This window comes from Trichosurus vulpecula, chromosome 4, assembly GCF_011100635.1.
Source record: "Trichosurus vulpecula isolate mTriVul1 chromosome 4, mTriVul1.pri, whole genome shotgun sequence".
In the NCBI taxonomy this organism is placed as follows: domain Eukaryota; kingdom Metazoa; phylum Chordata; class Mammalia; order Diprotodontia; family Phalangeridae; genus Trichosurus; species Trichosurus vulpecula.
The window spans coordinates 429,133,238-429,155,303 of record NC_050576.1 but is presented as its reverse complement, the minus strand read 5'-3'; the positions used below and the strand labels follow the sequence as shown (position 1 = coordinate 429,155,303).

General features: G+C 40.8%; 1 protein-coding gene across 23 annotated transcripts in view; it reads left to right on the top strand.

Moving 5' to 3' along the window:
- The window catches only part of MBNL1 (muscleblind like splicing regulator 1), a 257,520-nt gene that overhangs the window by 193,235 nt on the left and 42,219 nt on the right, over positions 1 to 22,066 (top strand). For all 23 annotated transcript variants that reach the window (XM_036755173.1, XM_036755159.1, XM_036755176.1 and 20 more), the window contains one exon: positions 16,097 to 16,267. In XM_036755173.1, coding sequence (XP_036611068.1) covers positions 16,199 to 16,267 — 69 coding nt within the window. In that variant the 5' untranslated portion in view covers positions 16,097 to 16,198. The remainder of the gene's footprint in view (positions 1 to 16,096; positions 16,268 to 22,066) is intronic.

Genomic DNA, 22,066 nt, shown 5'->3' with positions numbered 1-22,066 from the left:
AAACTCAGGTCTTCTGCCTCCAGTGACCTTTCCACTGCAGGGTGGTGGGCAGAGGGCATTGGTGGGTGAATTCAGGCATGGGCACAGTACTGCAGTGGATACTGGACTGATCCTGGATCCGCTGCCCAGCAGGGATGGAAACAGTGCCACAAGACGGTGCCACGCTGCAGAAAAGGGGCCAGGAGAGGACTGGAGGGTCATGACCCTTATTCTCCCTGGGGACGTGTGTCTGGCTGTGTCTCTTAGTCTGAAAATGCAGATGGAATAAACATGGGGAATATTCAGTTGTTAGGATTTTTTTTTTACCAAAAACACGTGTCTGACCATTCACACTGTGTAAACAAAGCTGCGCTTAAGAATCCTTCCTGCCACGATCATGGCCCAGCTGGCGGGGTAGCCCTCTGGGTAAGCCTCTCTGTTAACCTTGATAGCTATCGTTTCTCTTCTCCATCCTGGTCACCTAACCAAGCTGCCCCAAATGAAATGGGCTGCGTTTTGTGGTAGTGTGCCCCTCATCACCAGAAGTATCCAAGCTAAGGATGACTGAGGGATATTATGAAGGGGAGCCATGTATCATTGAGTAAAACAGAGCAAGGGTCTGCTTGGACAATCCGGTGAAGCCTCTGGATATTCTTAAATGCCAGAAATAAAATAAAATACAGAAGAGTATAGGGAAACCAATTCTATTAAAATGCAATTATCAACATATTAAAAACAAACAAACAAGCTTATGGACCCCTGGTTCAGACCCACTGGAATAGTGTTCCAGCTAAAGGCCCTTCCAGCTCTGGGGTTCCAGGATGCCTTGATGGCTCCAAAGGTAGCTTCATTTTCTGCACCTCATCATAGGGTCAGGGTGCAAGGGCAGTTCCATCAGCCTTCTATGTTAGCCAGAGCTGGAGACCTGAAAACTCCCAACCATGAGGCTTTCGCTTAATGCTGTCAAGCTGGGACTTCAGCCTGAATGTTGATATGGTAGCAAGAGAAAAACATCATGTGATAGCCGTCTGCTTTCTCTTCTCACTTTCACATTCTTACTTATTAAAATAATGTGTTGCCATGGCTTACATTGCTATGAGTCACATTATCTCCCTACTTCCCATCTTAAAAAAAGTATTTATGACTGTTCTCCACAGTATCTAATGACACTTCAGACTAGGGCCCCCTGTTGTGTTAGAGATGTTCTAAAATGATTAACTGATTGGTGTTAGCCCAAAAGCCTTCTCTGTCCCAACCAAAGGGTTTTAAGCCAGCTTTCTTAGCCCTCTGGGGTTCATTCTGGGGTCTGTGGATAGATTGTAGGGGCTCCATGAACTGGGATGGGGAAAAAGTGACAATTTTCACTATCATCTCAGCAAATTCTGGATTTTCTTCACTTATTTAAAAATGTTATTCTGGGAAGGCATCCACAGAAGGAGGAACAACAAGAACAAACCTTTCTTTACCAGATGCTAAAGGGATTTACAGCTCAAAAATGGATATGAGCTCCTGGTTTAGAGAAACTGAACTGTGTGGGTCACAAGGTAAAAGGTTTGCTTCTTTTTGTATCCTTAGGCCTGTAATGAGTCAGGGTGTGGTGTGAAGGGCAGAGAGCTGGCCATGGAGCCAAGAATACTTGAATTCATCCCGACTTGAATGAAAAGTGTCTGTGAGACCTTAGCCAAGTCATTTCCCCCAGGGCTCTCACAACTCTCAAAGGTTATAAGTTGCGGAAAAAGTACCCATCTGTATTTGTAGAGAAATTGCCTCATTGGGAGCTCACTCTACCAATGAAATCGCAGATCTGTTCTCTATCTTTATAGAGCTAGTAAAATGGCATTTGAAATTTGTTATTAGTTTTCTAAATTTTTGTTAGATTTTTTTCCTAATTAAGATATAACAAGAAGAGATCATAGATTTTGAGTTGGACCTCAGAGGCCGTCCAGTCCAACTCCTTCACTGTACAGATGAGGAAACAGAGACCCAAAGAAGTAACCTATGTGACTTGACCAATGTCACAGAGGTGGCTACGGGCTTGTAACCAAAGTGCTCTTGTCCTAATCCAATCCTCCTTCCACCATACCATGCTGCTTTCCAGAAATGCTAATCCGACTCTGCTTCATGTGTTGGAATTTTTATTCCATAAAAAATTGGGTTGGCCATGGCTTTTAGAAATTCCACTGGATTCCTTTGGCACTTTGTAGTTTTTCCATTTTGTCTCTGACATCCAAATGGTTGTATTTAGGTGATATTTGCCATGGAAAACAAGTAGCATTTTTATAAAAGAAGGTGACATAGATATTTTTGTTTCTGATATCCAAATGGTCATATTTACGTAATATTTGCCATGGGAAACACATAGCGTTTTTATAAAATAAGATTATAGAGATATACGTGTATCACAATGCCCCTCCAAGAAAAAAAAAATCTTTGTGAGTGAGTGTGTGTGTGTGTGTGTGTGTGTGTGTGTTTTCTCAGCTATTAAGACCAAGGGCTGCAATATTCTTGAGGATCTGAGTGAAATTTCAGAGAACTAGATAAAGAGATGTTTTCCAAGCAGTTGAAGAACCAATGGCCTTAAGCCTGATTTGTGAAAGGAAATTGTTGAGCCTCCTCAAGGAGGTGAGAACAGCTTGAAATCCAAATGTGGTTCCATCTTTTATCACCTCTTCTCTCCTTGTGTTGCCTATGTTATTCCCAACAAGAGTGAGAAACACAATCTCGGAACTGAAAAGATTTCCACTGTTGGATAGTAACAACAATCCCGTCCAGTTGGCCGTCCCCATGAGCTTATGGAAGGAGAGAGAATGATACAGTGGAAATGAGAGATTTGTGAATTCTGCCTGTAGGACACCAAATACCCAGTGTTTGTCCCTTTCATTACTAGTTACACCAAGATAACTGTCGTGGCACGTTCGCTCCATGAACCTGGAAATGGTTGAGAATGAATGGAAATTTACAGTCTTGACTTTGGAGAAATCTCCATGTTTGTAATAATCTGGGTTGTGATAGCTGCATCTATGTGGCGTAGCTGGGATTGGGCCGCGAAGGTGAAGGCAAAAATGTTTGCATCTGCTTGTCATGGCTTCCAAAGAGCACAGTCTCTGCGAAGCGAAGTGTGGGAGACAGCTCTTGGACAGTGACAGCCTGTTTCCTGGATTGTTGTTAGTCTCATTTAGACATGAATTAAAGACTAGCTAACCCTGGGAATATACAAAGGCTCCTTCCTGTCCAGTAGACTTGCAAATTTACTACTCACAGGGGAACTACAAAGGTGTGAAAATAGACCTTTGAGAAAAACAGGTGTGGATCACAAATGTATTTTTGTCATTGTTATCATTAGATAATAAGTGCCATCTTGTTAGATCCAGAATCATAGAGCATCAGTGGCCATCTATTCTATGATATGCAAAATCTATTAAAGAAACAGGGCTTCCTTTGACAGAGCTCACTAGCCTATGGTCTTGCTACTGGTGTACATTTTAAAAACAAATGTGTCCGTAGCATTCAAATAGTCATAAATGCCCCTCTATCATTCATGCAATTACTTAGCCAAGATCTTGTGAAAATGCATACTGTAAGTATTTATTATTAGGTGGTTCAGTAGATAGAGTGCTAGGCCTGCAGTCAGGAAGACCTGAGTTCACATCCAACCTCAAACACTTCCCAGCAGTGTAACCTTGGACAAGTCACTTCACCCTGTTTGCCCCAGTTTCCTCATCTGTAAAGTGAGCTGGAGAAGGAAATGGCGAACCACTCCAGTATCTCTGCCAAGAAAACCCCAAATGGGGTCATGAACAGTCAGACAGGAATGAACAACAACAGTGGCTGTATAGAACAACTTCTTGTCTTCAATTTATAGCCCTTGAGACTTTCTTGGGGTCTTGAGAGGTTAAGTGAGTTGCTCAGGATCATGTCACCAATAGAAGTCAAAGGTCTGATGAGATCTAAGCCTTCCTAGCTCCAAGACCTGATCTCTGTCTAATATGCCTGCCTCTCAGACATTGAGTAGAACACAGAAGTGCAAACTGTTGATAAGACTAAAATGCCTCCCCACTTTTGGAGGTGATAACTTGAAATCTAGTTGATTTTGGAGTTTGATGCCTTCCTTCCTTCCTTCCTTCCTTCCTTCCTTTCTTCCTTCCTTCCTTCCTTCCTTCTTTCTTTCCCTACTTCCTTCTTTCCTTACCTTTTTTTTTTTTTTACATTTTGCTAATGTACAAAAAGGGCAAACATAACGGATACATAAATCAAACTGATAGCACTTCCATTTTCCCGTCTTAGTCTTTGGGGACAGTTTTCTATGCGTGGATCTTCCCATATTCATAACTTTTGCATTTTCGAAAATAATCTATCAGACAGTCTGACAAGCACCATGGACATGCCTCCGCGGCAGCAAACCATCAGAGAGGTACAGAGCCATCAATGTTTCCAGTGCAAATTGTCTGCCACCATCACCAAAGTCTTCTTGTGAGAGGAATATCCATTTTTCTGCCCCATAAAACATATCCATAGGGAAAAAGCAAGTGATTTTCAGTGAATAATTTTAGTCAATTTAGGAAGTCAATCAATGAATGCATAAAACCAAGTACAAAGAACAACGTCATGAAAGAATTGAGTCATGGACAGAGAGGACAATTTGAATTCCAACAGCCTGTTTCATGGGCCTGTAGTCAAGCACCATTAATGTAATTTTTAACTAACTAAAATAAAGATGATTTATTAGTCAACTAATATCAGAGTTATAATGACTTATTGCTTTCTTTTGGTCAGACATTTCACATTTCCCAGTTGAATCACAGGTCATATAATTAAACCATTTATTTTTATTATGTACATTTTTTTTCTTTTGGCAAGATGAAACAGTGTCTGCTTTAGATGACAGTGATCTTTAAAAGTTTTTGGACCGCAGACCGTATTGGGGATTCAAGGAACTGTTTAAGTGGTTGAAAAATACCTAGCTCTATTGCTTCCAATTTGTTGGCCTTGCAATCGCACAGCCAGCAAACGCCAGACCATTTAAAGATATTGGCATCCACAAAATGTCACTGAAGTATAAACAGGGCCCTTGTAAGGTCACAGAAACTACGTACTTGGATCAGTGATGGGAGATGGACCCATTCTGAGTCGTTCTCTTGATTTGAAGAAAATGGTCCCGGAGATGGAGAAAATGCAGGTTCCGGTTATAGCATTATTCTGCAACTCCTGACCTGCTCTAATGGGGGAAGAGGAAGTGATGGTAATGGAAAGGAAGGGCAGGGGGAAATGACCTTCTCACTACTAAAGTGTGTGAACCATCTTGAATTCATTGAGGACACGGCCTCTTTTTGCTTTTGAATCTTCAACTCCAGGTTGTACCTGGTACCTAGTCCCAGTGCCTGGTACCCAGTAAGGGCTTAATAAATGCTTGTTGATTGGTTGATGAGACTGGATGTTATGGTCCCCAACTAGATATCCAAGAGATGAAAGTTTCTGTAACTAATTATGACCATTGTTGTCCATAGATAGAATCTTGTGCCAACATAGGCCACCAGAAAGCTTGGAGATCTTTGTGAATTAGTTACGATATCATTAGAGTCCCTGAACTGAATTTGACTCTCAGGGCTAACTGAGAAGTTATTTCGTTGTGTAGAATTTCAGCTGGGCAGTCTTCAGAATGATTAATGACAGTTGTGCAACCCAAACCTCGTGAGTTCTCTGGGAAACAGTCGTGGTATCCTGGTGTTTGAGTCAGAGGGCGATGGTGTTGCGTCAGCATTGAATCTATTTTGGGGTGCTCTAATGTCATTAGGTCCACTGTCCAAAAATCCTCACCAAATTCAGGAATGTTCTATAAAAGGGAGCTAGGAACTGTGACTTCATATGGAAGAAAGGGTTTTTTTTTAATTGATTAAGAATCTAGGCCAAAATCTGCCCCCCCTCCCATCCAGATTAGACTTTGATCACAAAACATATAAAGGCCATCTAAACTTTGGAGCTTCTGACTTTGGCAGAATCTCAACTGTTGATGGTTAGAATTTTCTTAATTAGCAGAAATGGTGGCTACATACGAGTTATATATATTCATGTTTCTGTATTTTGTTTTTTTCTACATAGATTTTGCAGAAGATAAAAAGATTTACTATAAAAATAGATTTTCTTTTTTAAAAAACTTTTTAAATCTAGAGGGAAATGATTTATTATTACTTGGCAATGGTTCAGAAAGTCTTTAAAATCCATTTCTACCTTCTTTCATTGTCAGAAGCAAACTGTGAGTTGAAATAGTCTAATGGAAATGGTGTATCACATTTATTGGGTGATGAAAAAACTTTGTATGGGAATTACTTGAAATGTTCGTTTTGCCAGTGCTTTAACTTCATAACACAAGTCACGTCACCGAGAGTTTATTAAGCATTTACCAGGTGTCAGACATTGTGCTAAGCACGGGGAATACATCCATCTTCCCCCCCCACCCCTGCAAAAAAAAGAAAAAAATCCAGTCCCTGCTGTCAAGGTGTTCATGGTCTAAGATGGGCAGGTGACATGTAAACAAGACATAAATAAGATAAAATATCAAACATTCTCAGAGAGAAGGAGAGACTGGGAAGCTTTGCCGAAGGTGGGATCTTAGCTGAGACTTGAAAGAAGCCAGGAAAGCCCTGAGACAGAAGGAAAGAGGGTGAGTGGTCTGGGAGAGCCAGAAGAAATGGCCAGAGTGAGGTGATGTAGCATCCTGTTTGGGGAAGAGAAAGGAAGTCATCTGGCTAGATTGGGCTGGGGGTGGAGGTGGAGAGGGAATGAGGACCAGGGAGTGTAGTGTAGAAGGCTAGGGAGTTAGGAAGGGGCCAGGATAGGACAGGCTTTAAAAACCAAGGGGAGGATTTCCTATCTCATCTTGAGGGCCATAGGGAGCTACTTTGAATGTTTGATTGGATGGGGGGTGGCACGGTCCAGCTGGCTCTTTGAGAGCCGAGTGGAAGACGGGCTGGGTGTGGGGAGGCTTGAGGCAGGAAGGCAGCCAATGGGAAAACCTTTGGATTTGGGGATGAAATCTGAGTTTTGGTTTGGGTTTTAGTTCCAATTATCTTTGTGACATTAAGCGAGTCATAGAACCTCCTGGACCCTAGTTTCTTCATCTAGAAAACAAGGAGGGGGGCCGGCGAGGCAAGCTCTGAAATCCTTCCCAGCCCTAAGTCCTAGGACCCAAAATGAAATGTGAAGGCATGAATGTGTGGCTGAAGAAGCTAAGGGGTGGGTGCCGTCTTCGGTTACCTTTGGAGGGTTAGGATGAGGCTACAAACCACCTCTTCTTAATCTCTGCCTTAGACCCCAAAACAGGGATGAATTTACAATATGAAAGCTTCTAGTGGGATGCAAAAACATTCCTGATTATAGAGGCACTAATTATGGAAGAACTTCAAGAGCCCCCAGTTAAAGGGGGATGGATGTTGAGCAAGCACTGGAAAGGAATACGAAAAGAGAAGTATTTGGGAAATGACTGTATCTTTAGTATTAGTAGTACTCATTTCAATAGTGCTTTAAGGGTGGCAAAAAGCTCTACAAATATTATATCATTTAATCTGTACAATAACCCTGGGAAGTAAGTGAGAATGAGGAAAATGAGGTGGGCAAAAGTTGGGTAATAAGCTTAGTCAATCAGCTAATAAGTCTTGAAGCTGGATTTGAACTCAGGCCTTCTTGAATCCAAGTCTCATGGTCCACTATAGTATAGCCACATGTTCATTTATAAAATGTCTGTATAGCTCTTGACATGTAATTTAACGCTTTGTAGTATAATTCTAACTATATTTGTTTGGATGTAATAAAAGCCCTCGGAGTCTCCATCTCCAGAGGTCTCCTAAGAAAGGAATTAATGGATAGGATATAATATAGTAACATTTATTAAGCCTCTATCATACTCAAAGCATTGCTTGGCCAAGGTCCCTTCCATTTCTGCAGTTCTGGGCTTTTATAATACTCTTTAAGCACAGAATTCAAAAGGAAACAAAATCAACTTGACATTTTCAGTTGTCACTATGAAATGATCATTTTTGGTGTCTAATATACAAGTTATCAAATTTGCAGAGCAACAAAGACCCATACCTCTCATTGGTAAATTGATCGTTTGGGGTTATTTGTCCAAGAGGAGGGTTAAGAAATAGCTACAGAATTTTGATGACTACAGATCATATGTTATAAACACCAGGAATCATAAATTATGAACAACGGGAATACCCTGGCTGGGGTCAGTCAGAGAGTCCAGTTGGGAAGATCTCCATTTGGCTTTTTATTTTTAAGTTCTTTAATTGTCCAACCTACCCTAAAAGGCTTGTTCTGTTTTATCTTGAACCTCTAGTAAGAATTATGCCTGGGCATGGACATGATGCACTGGCAGCCTTGGGCATTATTATTAAAAGGAAGTATGGCCAGGTGTGCCTCACTCAATCCCCTCTTTGTTGATCATACACACTTAGCCTTCCCTCTGATGCTTTCTTGATAGTGGATTGGCATTGTAGCTCCTGGGTGGATGGAGAGAGTCCCCTCCAACACCTGCTGGCTGGGATCTCTCATCCTTAGTGCTAGAGGAAACACTGTTCAGACCAAGTTGTAGAAAATGTTCCAACATGCATGGACAGAAATTTTTTTCACCTGGGAATTTCCTGTATTTCAAAGGAAGGAGCTGGTTACACAGAGAGGGTCAGCCTGGGTTAGCTGCAGGAGCTAACCGCTCACTCCTCTTGAATCAGCTCTTCAGGGTGGACCTTTATCTGGTATTTATCCAATTTGTTGAGTGAAGTTCCTAAATACCAGACACAACTGTATTAAAAAGCTCAAAAACAGGCAAATACATTTCAAAGAAAATCAGGCAGGATTCCCTTTCAGTAGAGGGCAATTAAGTAACAAATAAATACATGATTTTCAGATAATCAGCCATATGGTGTTTCTGTGTCCCTCTGCTCACACCTTTTAAGTGAAGATAATAATTAATTGGTTGTTGTTCAAAAGAACTTTTAATATTTGGGGAAATAGCACAGCACCACATAAAAATTTATTTATTTTTGAGACTGTAGGAACTTAATGAGGAACAATGTCAGAGATAGCAATTCAGGTCTTTTCATTTGGATAAAATATCATCAAAGGTTTACTATGTTCAACAAACCAAAGCCCTTGATAAGCACATAAAATCAGGCTGTAAAATTATATTTCTGGCCTGTATTTATTTCAAAATTATCTACTCTCTTTATGGTTTTAACCTTTTAGAAACCCAAATTGCATTGTTTCTCATATAGAAATGATAAGCAGAAAACAATTTAGAGAAATGAAGCATTTCCAGAAATGACTTATCTTGACTGCCAGTATGGTTTCCTAGCACATGGTTTTAAATAGTTTTGCCATCCTATCTGAAAAAAATAATCTTTTGACAACTATTTTAAGTAGGAAGACCATGAATTCCCTTGAGAGTTGCTGGCAAATAAGGCAGTTCACAGCATGTCTCAGAGCAGAGGATGGCTTGTGAAAATGCTTAAAAACATTTGAGTGTCTCAACCATCTCAAAGGAAATGTTGTTTTGCCTCAACAATCGAAAGAAACATTTCTATTCTAGACAAACCAGCATTTCAAACAGAAGTTGGCTGAGTGGGTTATTTTATTTGGAAAATACTTTGTGGTGTAGATAGTGTTCCTGAAAACTTGGCAATAATCCCTTACCTCCATAGCGTACACAAGGATGGCCAGTTTATTATTATTATTACTATTATTAATTATTCCTGCTAGGGTTCTCCATTTGGCAGTTAAAAATCACGTGCCTCTAAATTCTGACCCAGTGAAGCAGTCTATTCATATTCTATCCCATATTTGGGATGGGTAGGATTCAACAAGTAGAGATGAAGGAGGGCATTTAAGACATAATTATGTTTTCTCTTTCATTGGAAAATTACTGCAACCTGATATAGGGTTTTGATTCTCACCACCCACCTCCTTCCTTTCCTTCCTCCCTACCCCCTTACACACACTCCACACACACACACACACACACACACACACACACTATCCAACAACAAAGAGAGATGTTTTTATCTGAGATTTCAAATACCAGACATAAGCATATTCAAAACCTCCAAAACCTTTAAACACATCACAAAGATAATTCACAAAGATAGATGATGTCACGAAGATAATTAAGAACTCCTTTATATAGGAAGGTGGCAATGACTTCTTTGCTAGTCCTCCCCTTAGTGGAAACAGAAAATAGTATCTTAAGATCCATTTTGACAAAACAAACTTTTATAGCCCCAGCCTCTTAGGATCATGGATAAAAAATTCCAGAGGGACCTGAGTAGTTACTTTCCACGTAAAGAAATTGAAGCCCACGGGGATGAAGTTACTTGGGTAACTATATTCATCCCCCCATGGTGGGGATTTGGGTTTGTTAGAAATAATATCAGTTTTATTTGCTAATTCCTCTTTGCATATGTGTGAGCATATGTATGTGTGAACCCTGGCCAACTTTTGATAAAGTTTTGTCAGATCATGTTGAAAGAACTTTTAAAAAGTTTTAAAAATAATGGCCCGGCTCTCTTAAAAAGAGCAGATGTTTCAGCTGAGTAGCCATCTGCCCTGCTTTGATCAGCTATATTCAATGTAAACTTAGTGGTCTGACCCTGAAATCATTTTACCCACATTTGAATCAAGGAGAAACTTAAGGTTCTTGGGATAACTATAGTGCAATGGATAGAGTGCTGGGTTTGGAATCAGGAAGACTCATCTTTGTGAGTTCAAATTTATCTTCAGACTTCCTAGCTGTGTGACCCTGGGCAAGTCACTCAACCCTCTTTGCCTCAGTTTCCTCATCTGTAAAATAAGTTGGAGGAGGAAATGTCAAACCACTCCAGTATCTCTGCCAAGAACTCCCCACACACACACACACGCAACTGAAACTACTGAATAATGATAGTCATTAACCTGACCCCTTACTCCCTTAGTCTTACTTTGATTTCACAAGAATTCAGGAAAAGGAGTTCCTTACATGGGCAGAATACCTAAAGTCTAGAATGAAGGACAGAAAAAGTAGATGATCTTTCATTAGGATTTTCCTCATTTTTCAGTTTCTTTCTTGCCTCTAGTGTCCAAAAAATGCACCATATTGTTGTGAATGGTGTCCTCAGAATCCCACTATGAACTACGCTGGAACTGCAAATTACCATTCAGCATTTTTGTGATTAATCACTATCAGATGAGGCCCCAAAACGTGGTCATGATTGCATCAAACAATACCATCATCCCATTGTGACAGATGAAAACAAAGCTTATAAATACATGCTTCTTAATTTAAACCTGCGAAAATAAGGAAAGTGTCTCCAATGCAGGTAGCAAAGGTCCAGATGCACTGGTTTGGAGATTCTGAGTGTCCCACTGCGCTGACATACTGTGGGACCCTAGTGTCTCCCTCATGTCACCCACCAGACATGGAATGGGGGCGTTATTGATAACAAACCCAAGCTCCCCAATTGAAATGCAGCCTAAGAACATAGAGGAGTAGCACAGATTCCAGTCAACAGAATCGTTTACAAAAGGGGGAAAAAAAGAAGTGATTGTCTTCTTTCCAAGCTGTTGGCTTGTTTGTGGTTACTGCCTAAGGACTTTTGGATCAATCCCTGTCCTGTGATAGCGGCAGAGGGAATGACCTCTAGTTTTCAGAGCAGAATAAGAATTATTCTTTTGTACCATGCTATCACTGGCAGCCCAGTAGGATTCCTCATCCTGAAATCAAATCTCCATTTTACTTACTGGAACTCATGTAAATCGATGTCCTGCTGAAGGTAATACTGTTCATTATTTATCACATGCTTTAAAAACTCCATTTGATTCTCTGTCAATGAAATTTCAGAATCTTAAGGTAGAGCTTTCAGAGACCTTAGAGTAGATCTCACCCAACCTTGATTTTACAAACAAGAGAATGGAAACTAAGAGAGGTTAAGAGATTTGCCAGGGGTCATGGAGCTGGCCAGCATCTGGGCCAGGCTTTGAACTCAGATCTGGCCAGCTTCTGGGGCAAGATTTGAACTCAGATCTTAAGTTCAGTGAGGGTAAGAAGGAACATTCTCTTTTTGAAATTTTGTATTTCTTGCAGGGCTCTGCACACAGTTAGGCAGCAAATGAGTATATGCTGAGTTAGCTGAGGTTATATTATACCGGATTGGAATAAACTGAATTGAATTTCTCCCCCCTGAATCGCCCAGTCATCTGTCTGACTGTGTTAGCTGCGTCTTCAGTTTGGCATGCTGAGTGATGTTGTCAACAAACATCCCTGAAAAAGCTGCGTTCCCTCAGTCCTAGCTCGGTCCGATTCAGAACCATGCTGTGTTTATAGTAATGGCTAGCACTTAGATGGGTTTCTGCTCTGTGAGGGCCATCTTCGTTGTCTCCAGAACAAAGGGAAAAGCAAACCGCTATTTATTATGCACTTTGCTAGGAGGCCCTGGTTGCCCACGGAGTACGGAGTGAAGGCAAGCTATGCTTTCTTCCATTTTCCTGCTCTTCTGCGGGCTGCTCTGTCGCTGATCCATCAGCCCGGAATGGGCATTGCATCTGGTTTTTGTTTCTCCTTAGTTTCTCCCGAGGCTTTGGCTGCAACAAGTTCTCAACTCCCCGAGAAGCCAAGCCAATATCATCAGCCATCACTTATTCAGACATTTTTTCACACTTTCAAAGGAAAGCGGCAGATCGGCTCTATAGAAGATATGGCATTCCTCTGCCGGAATCAATAATTTATCTCTTCGATGGCTTTAAATACAGTTGTGTTAGAAGGCAAAGGGAAGGGCTGGTTCATTTCTCATTTTTTATCGTGCCCTAATCCCTTCATAAATAGCTGGTGTTTGCATTTTACTAGTTCAGACCTCCCTGGTTTCTGACCACAGAGGGTGCCCGCAGGAGCGGTGTTAATTGGAGAGCCCTATAGAATGGGCCCAGAAAATTGAACAAGGCTGAATGCAGTCCCACTTAATTCTTCTGTTCTTATCGACTCATTTTTAGTAAGAAATGTGATACAGGCATATTTTGGCTGAGAACTTCCTATTTGGTTCCCTTTTATAATAAAATGTGTTCTTTTTTTTTTTCTTGTTTTCTTGGCCTTCCCGGAATCACAGCAGCTGTGGCTTCCAGGAGGTTGGCAGCTCTGCCCCACGGGTTTGACTTGGCATCCAACCTCATCGGTTTTTTCTTTTGTTTTGTTTTTACACTGAGACAAATACCTCACGTTAGCAGAGTATTGTTTATAGCGTATTTCCCCCATAACATCTCATTTGAGCCTCACAGTAACTTTGTGAAGTATACATAACAGGGATTATTCCCATTTTCCAGATGGGGAAAATGAGGACCAGGGAAGTTAAATGACTCATCCAAATATGCATTATCCACAAATATGCTACAGATGGCAATCCAAGAAGGGCTAAGAGTTTATTGTGTTGCATTGCTACATGTAAAAATTTTGAAAAATGAATGATTGCTATGAAAAAAAAATTTTTGTCCATTTTTTTGTCCTCAAGAGAATTTCTTCTTGTTTATACACAGTGCAAAAGGAGTTTTAAAACCTGGGCTCTAGCACCTTCTCGTTATTAGACATGCTTTATTATACAAAGATTATTAAAATGACATTTGGCTGGCTGTGAAAATGAGGGTCATGCATGTTGTTAAGTATGCCAAGTATAGGGACAGATGGCTGAAAAATCCCTGTCTCCCTCACTCCCAGGGAGCTGAAACAGATCATTCAAATTAGATTTCCTGGCAAATTTTGTAATAACCACAAGCACCATGATTTGCTAAGTTAAATTATAGTGCAAGGTTAAAATATAACAAATTAATTTTTCCTAGAAAAATCAAAGGAATATTGAGAAACAGCCTGATTTTGTATTAAAATCTCCTTTTATCCACACTATTGCTTCTGATTAGAGTCATTGGTAGAAGAGGGTCTGGAAATGCAGTAGGAGGAGGAGGAGGAGGAGAAGAAGAAGAAAGAGTAGGAGGAGGAGTACATTATACTGCTACTAGTAATATAATAATAGATATGGTGGTGATAATAATCATGTTGTTCAGTTGTGTCTAACTCTTCATGACCCCATTTGGGGTTTTCTTGTCAAAAATACTGGAGTGGTTTGCCATTTCCTTCTCCAGCTCATTTTACAGATGGGGAAACAGAGGCAAACAGGGTGAAGTGACTCGCCCAGGGTCACACAGATAGTAAGTAGTGTCTGAGGCTGGATTTGAATTCAGGAATCAGTCTTCCTGACTCCATGCTGTGAGCTCTATGTAATGTGCTTCCCCAATAATAATCTAGAATGTCTGTAATACTTTCTGGGGCAGAGAATGGGTATTTGATTTCATTGGAATAGGGAGCCCTGGATGAGCAGGTCTGTACCTTCTCTGAAAATTAAAGTCTTAAAGACTGGAAGTGTTTATAGTCTTGGGGCACTGAGAGGTTAAGGGGCTTGCCTGGGGTTATGTAGCAAGAATTTAGCTATCTTTCCTTTAATTATTGCAAATGGTGTCCAAGTTCCCGCAGATACTAAATCCCCCAATTTTGTTGAGGCTTTTTGGTAGCTCCAAGTCATTAAACCTATCCCAGTCATGTGCTGAATACATTGTACAAACCCCACTTTGAAATCATAGTGATTTTCCCCAAGGTTGGTCATAGTCTGTTCCATGACTTACTCACCCAAAGATCAAGTCACAATCCACAATGCCATAGGAATTCCAAGGCTTGCAAAGCACTATGTGTCTGTGATTTCATTTAAGCCTTATATCTATTACAGGAGGTATTGTTACCCCCATTTTACAGATATGGATGATGAGGTTTAGTGAGATGAACTACCTTGCCTGTGTTGTCACAGCTAGGTATAATGGCCAGCGGCAGGATTCAAACACATCTTCCTTATTATACACCCAAAACCATCCATGCTGAATTCAGTCAGTGAACATTCATTACGTTCACGTTTCTAGGGCTGCAGATGCAAAGAGAGGTCTCTGTTCTCACGGACCTTGCAGTCCAGTGTATCAAACAACATTCAGACAACTGTGTGTGCTCCTTTATCCAGGCTACATGCAGAATCATTTGGAAACAATCGACAGAGGGAAGGCAGATCATGCAAGGCTTCCTAGAGAAGATGGGATTTTACCTGGAACTAGAACACAACTGGGGGAGCTGGGAATCAAAGATGGAAAAGGAAAACATCTCTGGAATGATGGACAGCCAAGGAAATTGCCTAGAGTTAGGAGATGGAGTATCTTGTTTGAGAAATAGTGAGGAGTCGGGTGCAATTGGAACACAGACTGTGTATGGGGGTGGCATAATGCATGAGAAGCCTGGAAATGGGGGTGGGGCAGCTTAGGAAGGGCTTTGAATGCCATACAGTGGTTTAAACTTGATCACTTGATAGGGAGCCATTGGAGTTTGATCACACTTGCGCTTTAGAAATGTCGCTTTGACAGCTAAGTGAAGGATGAACTGGAGTGGGGAGAGTATAGAGGCAGGGAGACCAGCCAGAGGCTACTGCAGTATTCTAGGCAGGAGCTGATGAGGGTCTTCCAAATTCTCAGTTTTGTGTGGATAATGGTACTGGTTTTCCCTTTTTGTCTTTCAGAAAACTGGTTAAGGGCTCATCGCTAACGTTGTATTTTCTATCAATGTCACTAAATGTATGTTATTTCTCAAGAATGAAATAGAATAAAAAACTGTGAATCTGTGAAGTTGTGCATTCACCTTGAATAGACTCAATACGGTTGATGGTAGAAACATTCTGGCATCAAAGTTAATCATCTTACATCGCTCCTAGACACTCTAAAACAGGATGTCACAGTGTAGCGAGCAGCTTCAAATATATTGAACTGAAGACTGTCACCGTCAATCAACTTCCTTTTGAAGTGTTTAAGTTACTTTATAACTCATTTTTACGGTATCAATGGATTTACCAATTTATAGAATAGATTTCAGTTTATGGTGGTAGAGAATTGGTTCACCATTGTTTCTACACTTTCTGAAGACAAGAAGGTAGTTAATGTCAAGAATATCGTCTTGTTTATTTGTAAATGATGAGAAGACAGTCCAGCTTTGTTCAAACTTGTGTTTATTGTTTCTCTGTTGTAGGGTCGCTGTTCAAGAGAGAACTGCAAATATCTTCACCCGCCTCCCCACTTAAAAACACAATTGGAAATAAATGGACGCAACAACCTGATCCAGCAGAAGAACATGGCCATGCTGGCCCAACAGATGCAACTTGCTAATGCCATGATCCCTGGCGCCCCGCTACAACCCGTGGTAAGCCATCCTGGCATCCAACATTTTTTCAACAGGCCATTGGAGGGGAATCTAAACTGAATCAAAATGGCGTATGGGAAGTGTTCAGCATGTGCTGGGAAGCAATGGCACTGAGCTATAGCATCAAACACTTTCTAATTTAGCTATCTTTCCTTTAATTATTGCAAATGGTGTCCAAGTTCCCGCAGATACTAAATCCCCCAATTTTGTTGAGGCTTTTTGGTAGCTCCAAGTCATTAAACCTATCCCAGTCATGTGCTGAATACATTGTACAAACCCCACTTTGAAATCATAGTGATTTTCCCCAAGGTTGGTCATAGTCTGTTCCCTGGGTTATTGGCCGTAGTCCCTTCCACCTGGAATAGAACTGGGCATGCATGTACAATTTACAGAGGCAGAAGTATGGTTTCCCATGATAGCTAAATTTTAAAGCTAATATAGAAATGTGTAAGTAAGTGTGTAAGTGTAAGTACGTGGACAGCACTGTGCTACCGTGGTTATTTTGCTATTAGAAATCACAAACTAGGGTTGTCTCTGGAAGGGCCCAGCTCAGGCTGCTGCATTTATTTCATGGCTGAAGCCATCAGATCAGTGAGGCAATTGAGGAATGGTGGTTAGAGGAATATTCTGGAAGCAGATGTATGGTCCACTCCTTTGGTTTGCCCACTTTGCTTCCTGGTGCTGTGAAGTGGAGGACTGTAAGGAGATATTTCCAGTGTTGGGAGGAGGTATCTTCGGGGGAGAGTCAGATTCCCGTGAAAACAAGGTGGTTAAACTATTGATTTGAAGGGAGTTTATTGGGAGCAGAAGGAAAATAACAATTGGCTGTACTATTTCATAGAGGTGAGAAAATATGATTCAGAATACTTTCTTTTAACTGGTATTTATTTTATTTTGAAAGTAACACCAGCTTAAACATTTATTTAAATGGACACAGCTGCCAACTTACTCATTTCAAGCTACCATGCTGGGGGCAGTTTACTAACTTTTATTTCTTAAAGAAATCCATGAAGATACCTTCCCTCCTGGCATAGGATGATGAGATTTCTTTCTTCCACTTCTTGGACCTTGCCAGCAGCCTTGGAGGATCTGATAGGCACATTATAAAAGCTAACAATTTGTGGATAACATTATATCACCCTTAATGTTAGATAAGTTGCACGAATTAAATATTTAAAGTGCCCTTACCATCAGATTGTGTTCTCTCTGTAATAGGAAGCATTATTAGAGACAGGAAATGTTGTTTGCCTTAATAGCTGAGCACTAAATTTGGCCATAAACGTCAGCGATTATTAGGGTAGAGCCACCCGTTGGACAGATCAAGCAGCGGCCTCAGTTGGAACCATCCAGAGATAGCCCTAGTTTGGGATTTGAACCCAAGTAGGCCTGACTCCAAAGTCAACATTCTATCCCCTCCCCCTCCATGGTATGAATAACCAGCTGGATTACAATTCTGAGTACCTTTAATGAATTTTAAATCCTGGTTCTGATCTTTAGTCCTTGGGCAATTCATTACGTACCTCAGTTTCTTCATCTGTCAAATGAAGGAGTTGGTCTAGGTGTTCTCAAAATCCAAGAGTCTTTCCCATTTTCCTTCCCCCAGGTTGGCCATTTGCTCAGACAGGATTAGCGGACTCATGCAGAACGTTCCCTGCTCATCATTTGTCATAGTTCCAAGGATACCTAGAATACTCGAATTTGTTTTTGAGAGCTTACTTCTCCAGTCTGCCAAGGGAGTGGTCCAGACAAGGCTTTACTGTTACCCCTGAGTGTCCTAAGTCAACACCTCCATATCTAAAGTGACTTTAAGGCCTTCAGTGTCCCCTTTCATCCACCTTGCTATATGTGGCATGACTCTGCCAGAGGGTGTCCAGCCTGTCTCCAGGTCATGTGAGCAGCACGGCTCAACTGGCTAAAAAGTGCCAGCCTTAGTAGAGAATTGTTTGATGTGAGATGACTTGGTGAGGTGAGAGCACTGGACTGGGAGTCAGTAAAAAGAGTCTTCAACACTCATTTGGGGATAATCAAAAGAATTATCATACAGGGTTATCCTATAAACAAAACAGTGCCTGCTAAACGCGTTGTTAACCTTACAGTACTGCAGAATTGTGTGTTGTGTTTCTATAATAATTGGGAGGGGGCATAGAAAAGAGAGCAGAAAGAGAGAGAATATAGGAGGGCGAGAGGTGTGTGTGTGTGTGTGAGAGAGAGAGAGAGAGAGAGAGAGAGAGAGAGAGAACGAACACATTACTGTATTATATAGTAGAAAATACCAACTGGATTTGAGGTCAGAGGCCCTGGGTTCAAATCTACCTTTGTGACTTTGGGCCTCTGTGACTCTTGCTTTTTTCTTCTTTAAAATGAGACGATTGGCCTGAATGATCTCTAAGCACTCTTCCAGCTCTAAAGCTTTTCTACAAGTTCATGAAGAAGCTTAGTCTGACTTGCATGTTTTTACATTTAACCTTTTTTGCAGAGTAACATTTGAATATATGGTAAAGATTAGCAGAGAGACACAAGAGACATTCTGTACACAGCCTGCTTTATTCTGACTCCATGCAGCTCTCTCAGAAGAAATGAAGAGACTTTGAATTTTTTTTGAATCAATTACTATGGAAGCCCCAGCTTCCAAAATGGTCTTGATGGGCTTTCATTTTCACCGTGTGGTGGGGAGGGATGTAGAAAGAACCCAATCAGAAAGCCCCATCAAGCGTTCAATGACACTCAGAAACAAAACTTTTCACTCTTTCATTGGCAGAGTTGAGTTAAAAAATGTAAGCACTGTCTGTTTGAATTTCTTATTTTTATAATTGAAAGGAGAATCATATTAAAATATCATTTCAGACATACTTTACATTTTTCTTAGCATCACATAAAATATTAACAGACACATAATATACACAGACAGCTATATGTATATGTGTATCAACGTATGTTACTCCTTAATCCCAAGTGACTTCATCTCCATAAATCATGACACTATCCATATAATGTTTGACAATGAACAACTTTACTCCTTGGCGTTTGCAGTATTTACTTTGTGACCTCCCAGGTGTTGGTACTCTCCTCCTTCCCAAATTACATTGATGTCTCTTTTCCTACCCTGTGTCTCCCAAGAGTAAGCGATGTCCTTGAGGGAAAAAGCTCTCCTGGTTCTTGCCTTTTTTATTGCCTAGTGTGATGACTTGCATACAATAGGAGCTAAATAAATGTCTATTGCCTGTGAATTTAAAGATCACCATGTAAAAGGCTGTGTAGACTGAATCGCACACTCCAAAGCAGGTTAAGTCAACAGACATTTATTAAGCACCTACTACATGCCAGGCACTGTGTTTAGCACTGGGGCTACAAAGAAAGACAAAAGACAGTCTGTGCCCTTGAATGGCCCTAAATGTGCTCACAGTTTTATGGGGGAGATGGCATGCAAGCAACCACGTCTAACCAAGATAAACACAGGATAAACTGGAGATGAGCAGCTGAGGGAAGACATTAAGGGGGATCAGGAGAGGAGGCTTCCTGGAGAAGGTGACATTTAATCTAAGACTCCAAGGAAGCCAGGAGGCAGAGATGAGAAGCGAGAGACTTCCAAGGCAGGAGGGTTGGCTGGTGAAAAGGCCTTGCATCAGGAGATGATTAGAACACGGTTATGAAAGTTTTAGGAGGAAGAAGGAAGTAGAAATTGTCAAGCCCCCCTTTACATTAAATATATATTTGGAAAATGGCTCATTTAATGTCTAAAAACCTAGTACTAGCCGCTAATTTCTGCAGCCAAGCAGAACAACGAATACATTCATTAATTAGGGTCCAGTGTGCACTCCTGTTTATTTTCCAGGCTAATCACTGATTTGTTTTTCAATGAGATGCTGAGCTTCCTTGGAAGCTGTGGGTATTAATTAGTCAGTGAAAATGTTTTTTCAATTTCACATCATAGCTCTAGGCTCAATTAGTACAGTAAAAAACATTACTGTCAAAATAGAAACAAACTAACAAGTGATTAGCCTTGAAAATAGAAGTGTAAACAGAACAGAGAGAGATTGCAAATCATTCTTCCCCACAGTGGGCTTTAGCCAGCTTGAGGTTCACATCTAGCTGGTTTTTTTTTTGACCATTTATAACCTCAATACATGTTCACTGGGATACTAGGAGAGCCCTCATCCTTAGCTTCCACCCTAAACTAAATGCTCCAATCCAATGATTTACCCTGATCTCATTGGTTACCTTAAAGAGAATACGGAGTGGTCGTTGGTCTATCCAATTTCCGTCATCCTCTTTAGGAACCCACTGCAGGCTGATTGCATATACTGTCCTTTCAGAACTCTCTGTTCCAGCCAAGCTGACCTATTTCATGCTCCAGGAAAGCTTATCCCATCTGCCACCTCTGCCTTTGCACACTCTCACCCCCATGCCTTTCCTCTGTAAGCTCTTGCTCTGTTCAGCAACGAGCTTGGGTAGCCCCTCCTACAGTTCTTGGTGTTCCTCGTTGTTAATGGGTCTTCCCCATCTTCAATACATCACTTTGACTTTACTCGGGCATGCATTTTCTACAAAATGATCTGGATTTCCTTTCAAGAGAAGGTCATTTCCTTGAGGGTAGAGGCTGTTTAGTTGTTTTTTTTTTTTAATATCCCAGCACTTGTACCCTGTCTGGCTCAGAGTAGGGGCTTAATAAACCCTGGTTAAATTGAATTGATTGAATGATATTTTCTGGAATCAGTTGGGAGAGCCACAAGTATTCTTGGCATGCTAAATACTAGGGATATAGAGACCAGTAAAATAATCCTTGCCCTCAAGGAGTTTACATTTTATTGGGGGGGAGGGATAAAAACAAAACAAACAAAAAACTCATGTACTTATATAGGTTACATACAAACATATATATATACACACACACATATATACGTATATATGTATGTATGTGTGTATGTATATACACAAGCCAGTTCTGCAATAACTTTGGCAGTTAAGGCACTAAACAGCTGGTGGGATCAGGAAAGGCACAGCTGGAGACACTGATCATCTGATTAAAGCTGCCCAGATCAGATCTCGCTGCCCTGGACTGAAAGCTCAGCTCTGGAGAAAAAGAGCAAGGAGAATTTTCTAAAATGTGTATTTTAAGAAATGAAGAAATGGTACCTTTTTGCAGCCAATGGAACAAAGTCCCTCCATTTGCAGCTCTTTTTATTGATGGGGTGTCTAGCTGTTCGTGAAATAGCTCTCATTCTCCTGAGTGGGAGCAATTTGAGATAATGGGAGGCGGATGAGATGGAGTTTCAGCCCTTTAGAAAAAGATGTGGCTTTGCCTGAAGTGTCTTTAAGCAGACAGCAGGAAGGAATTTATTCCTGCTGGGGTAAATTTGAAAAATAAAGGCATATGAATCATCTTGGATACACCCAGGAGCAATTCAAGGGAAAATCCTTGTGATCTTATAACAACGATGATGATAATTAATAATAATCCTATTAAGAATTTAATATAATAATAATCTTACCCCTTGAGATTTGCCAAGCGCTTTGCATGTTGATGTTGTATATTTAATAATATATATATATATGTATTAGTAATATTATTGCTATTTAATTTATAGTAAGGGGGACACAGGGGCAGAATGCATAGAGAGACAGATGGCTTTTCAGTTAAGGGGCCTGAGTTCAAGTTTGGTCTCTGACATTTACAGGCTGTTGGACCCTGGGAAAGTCACTTAGCTTCTCACTTTCCAAGCCTATGGCCAGCGGCAAGTTGTCAGGATGCTTTTTTTTTTCTTAACCAACCATGTCCAGGCATGGTGCTAAATACTGGGG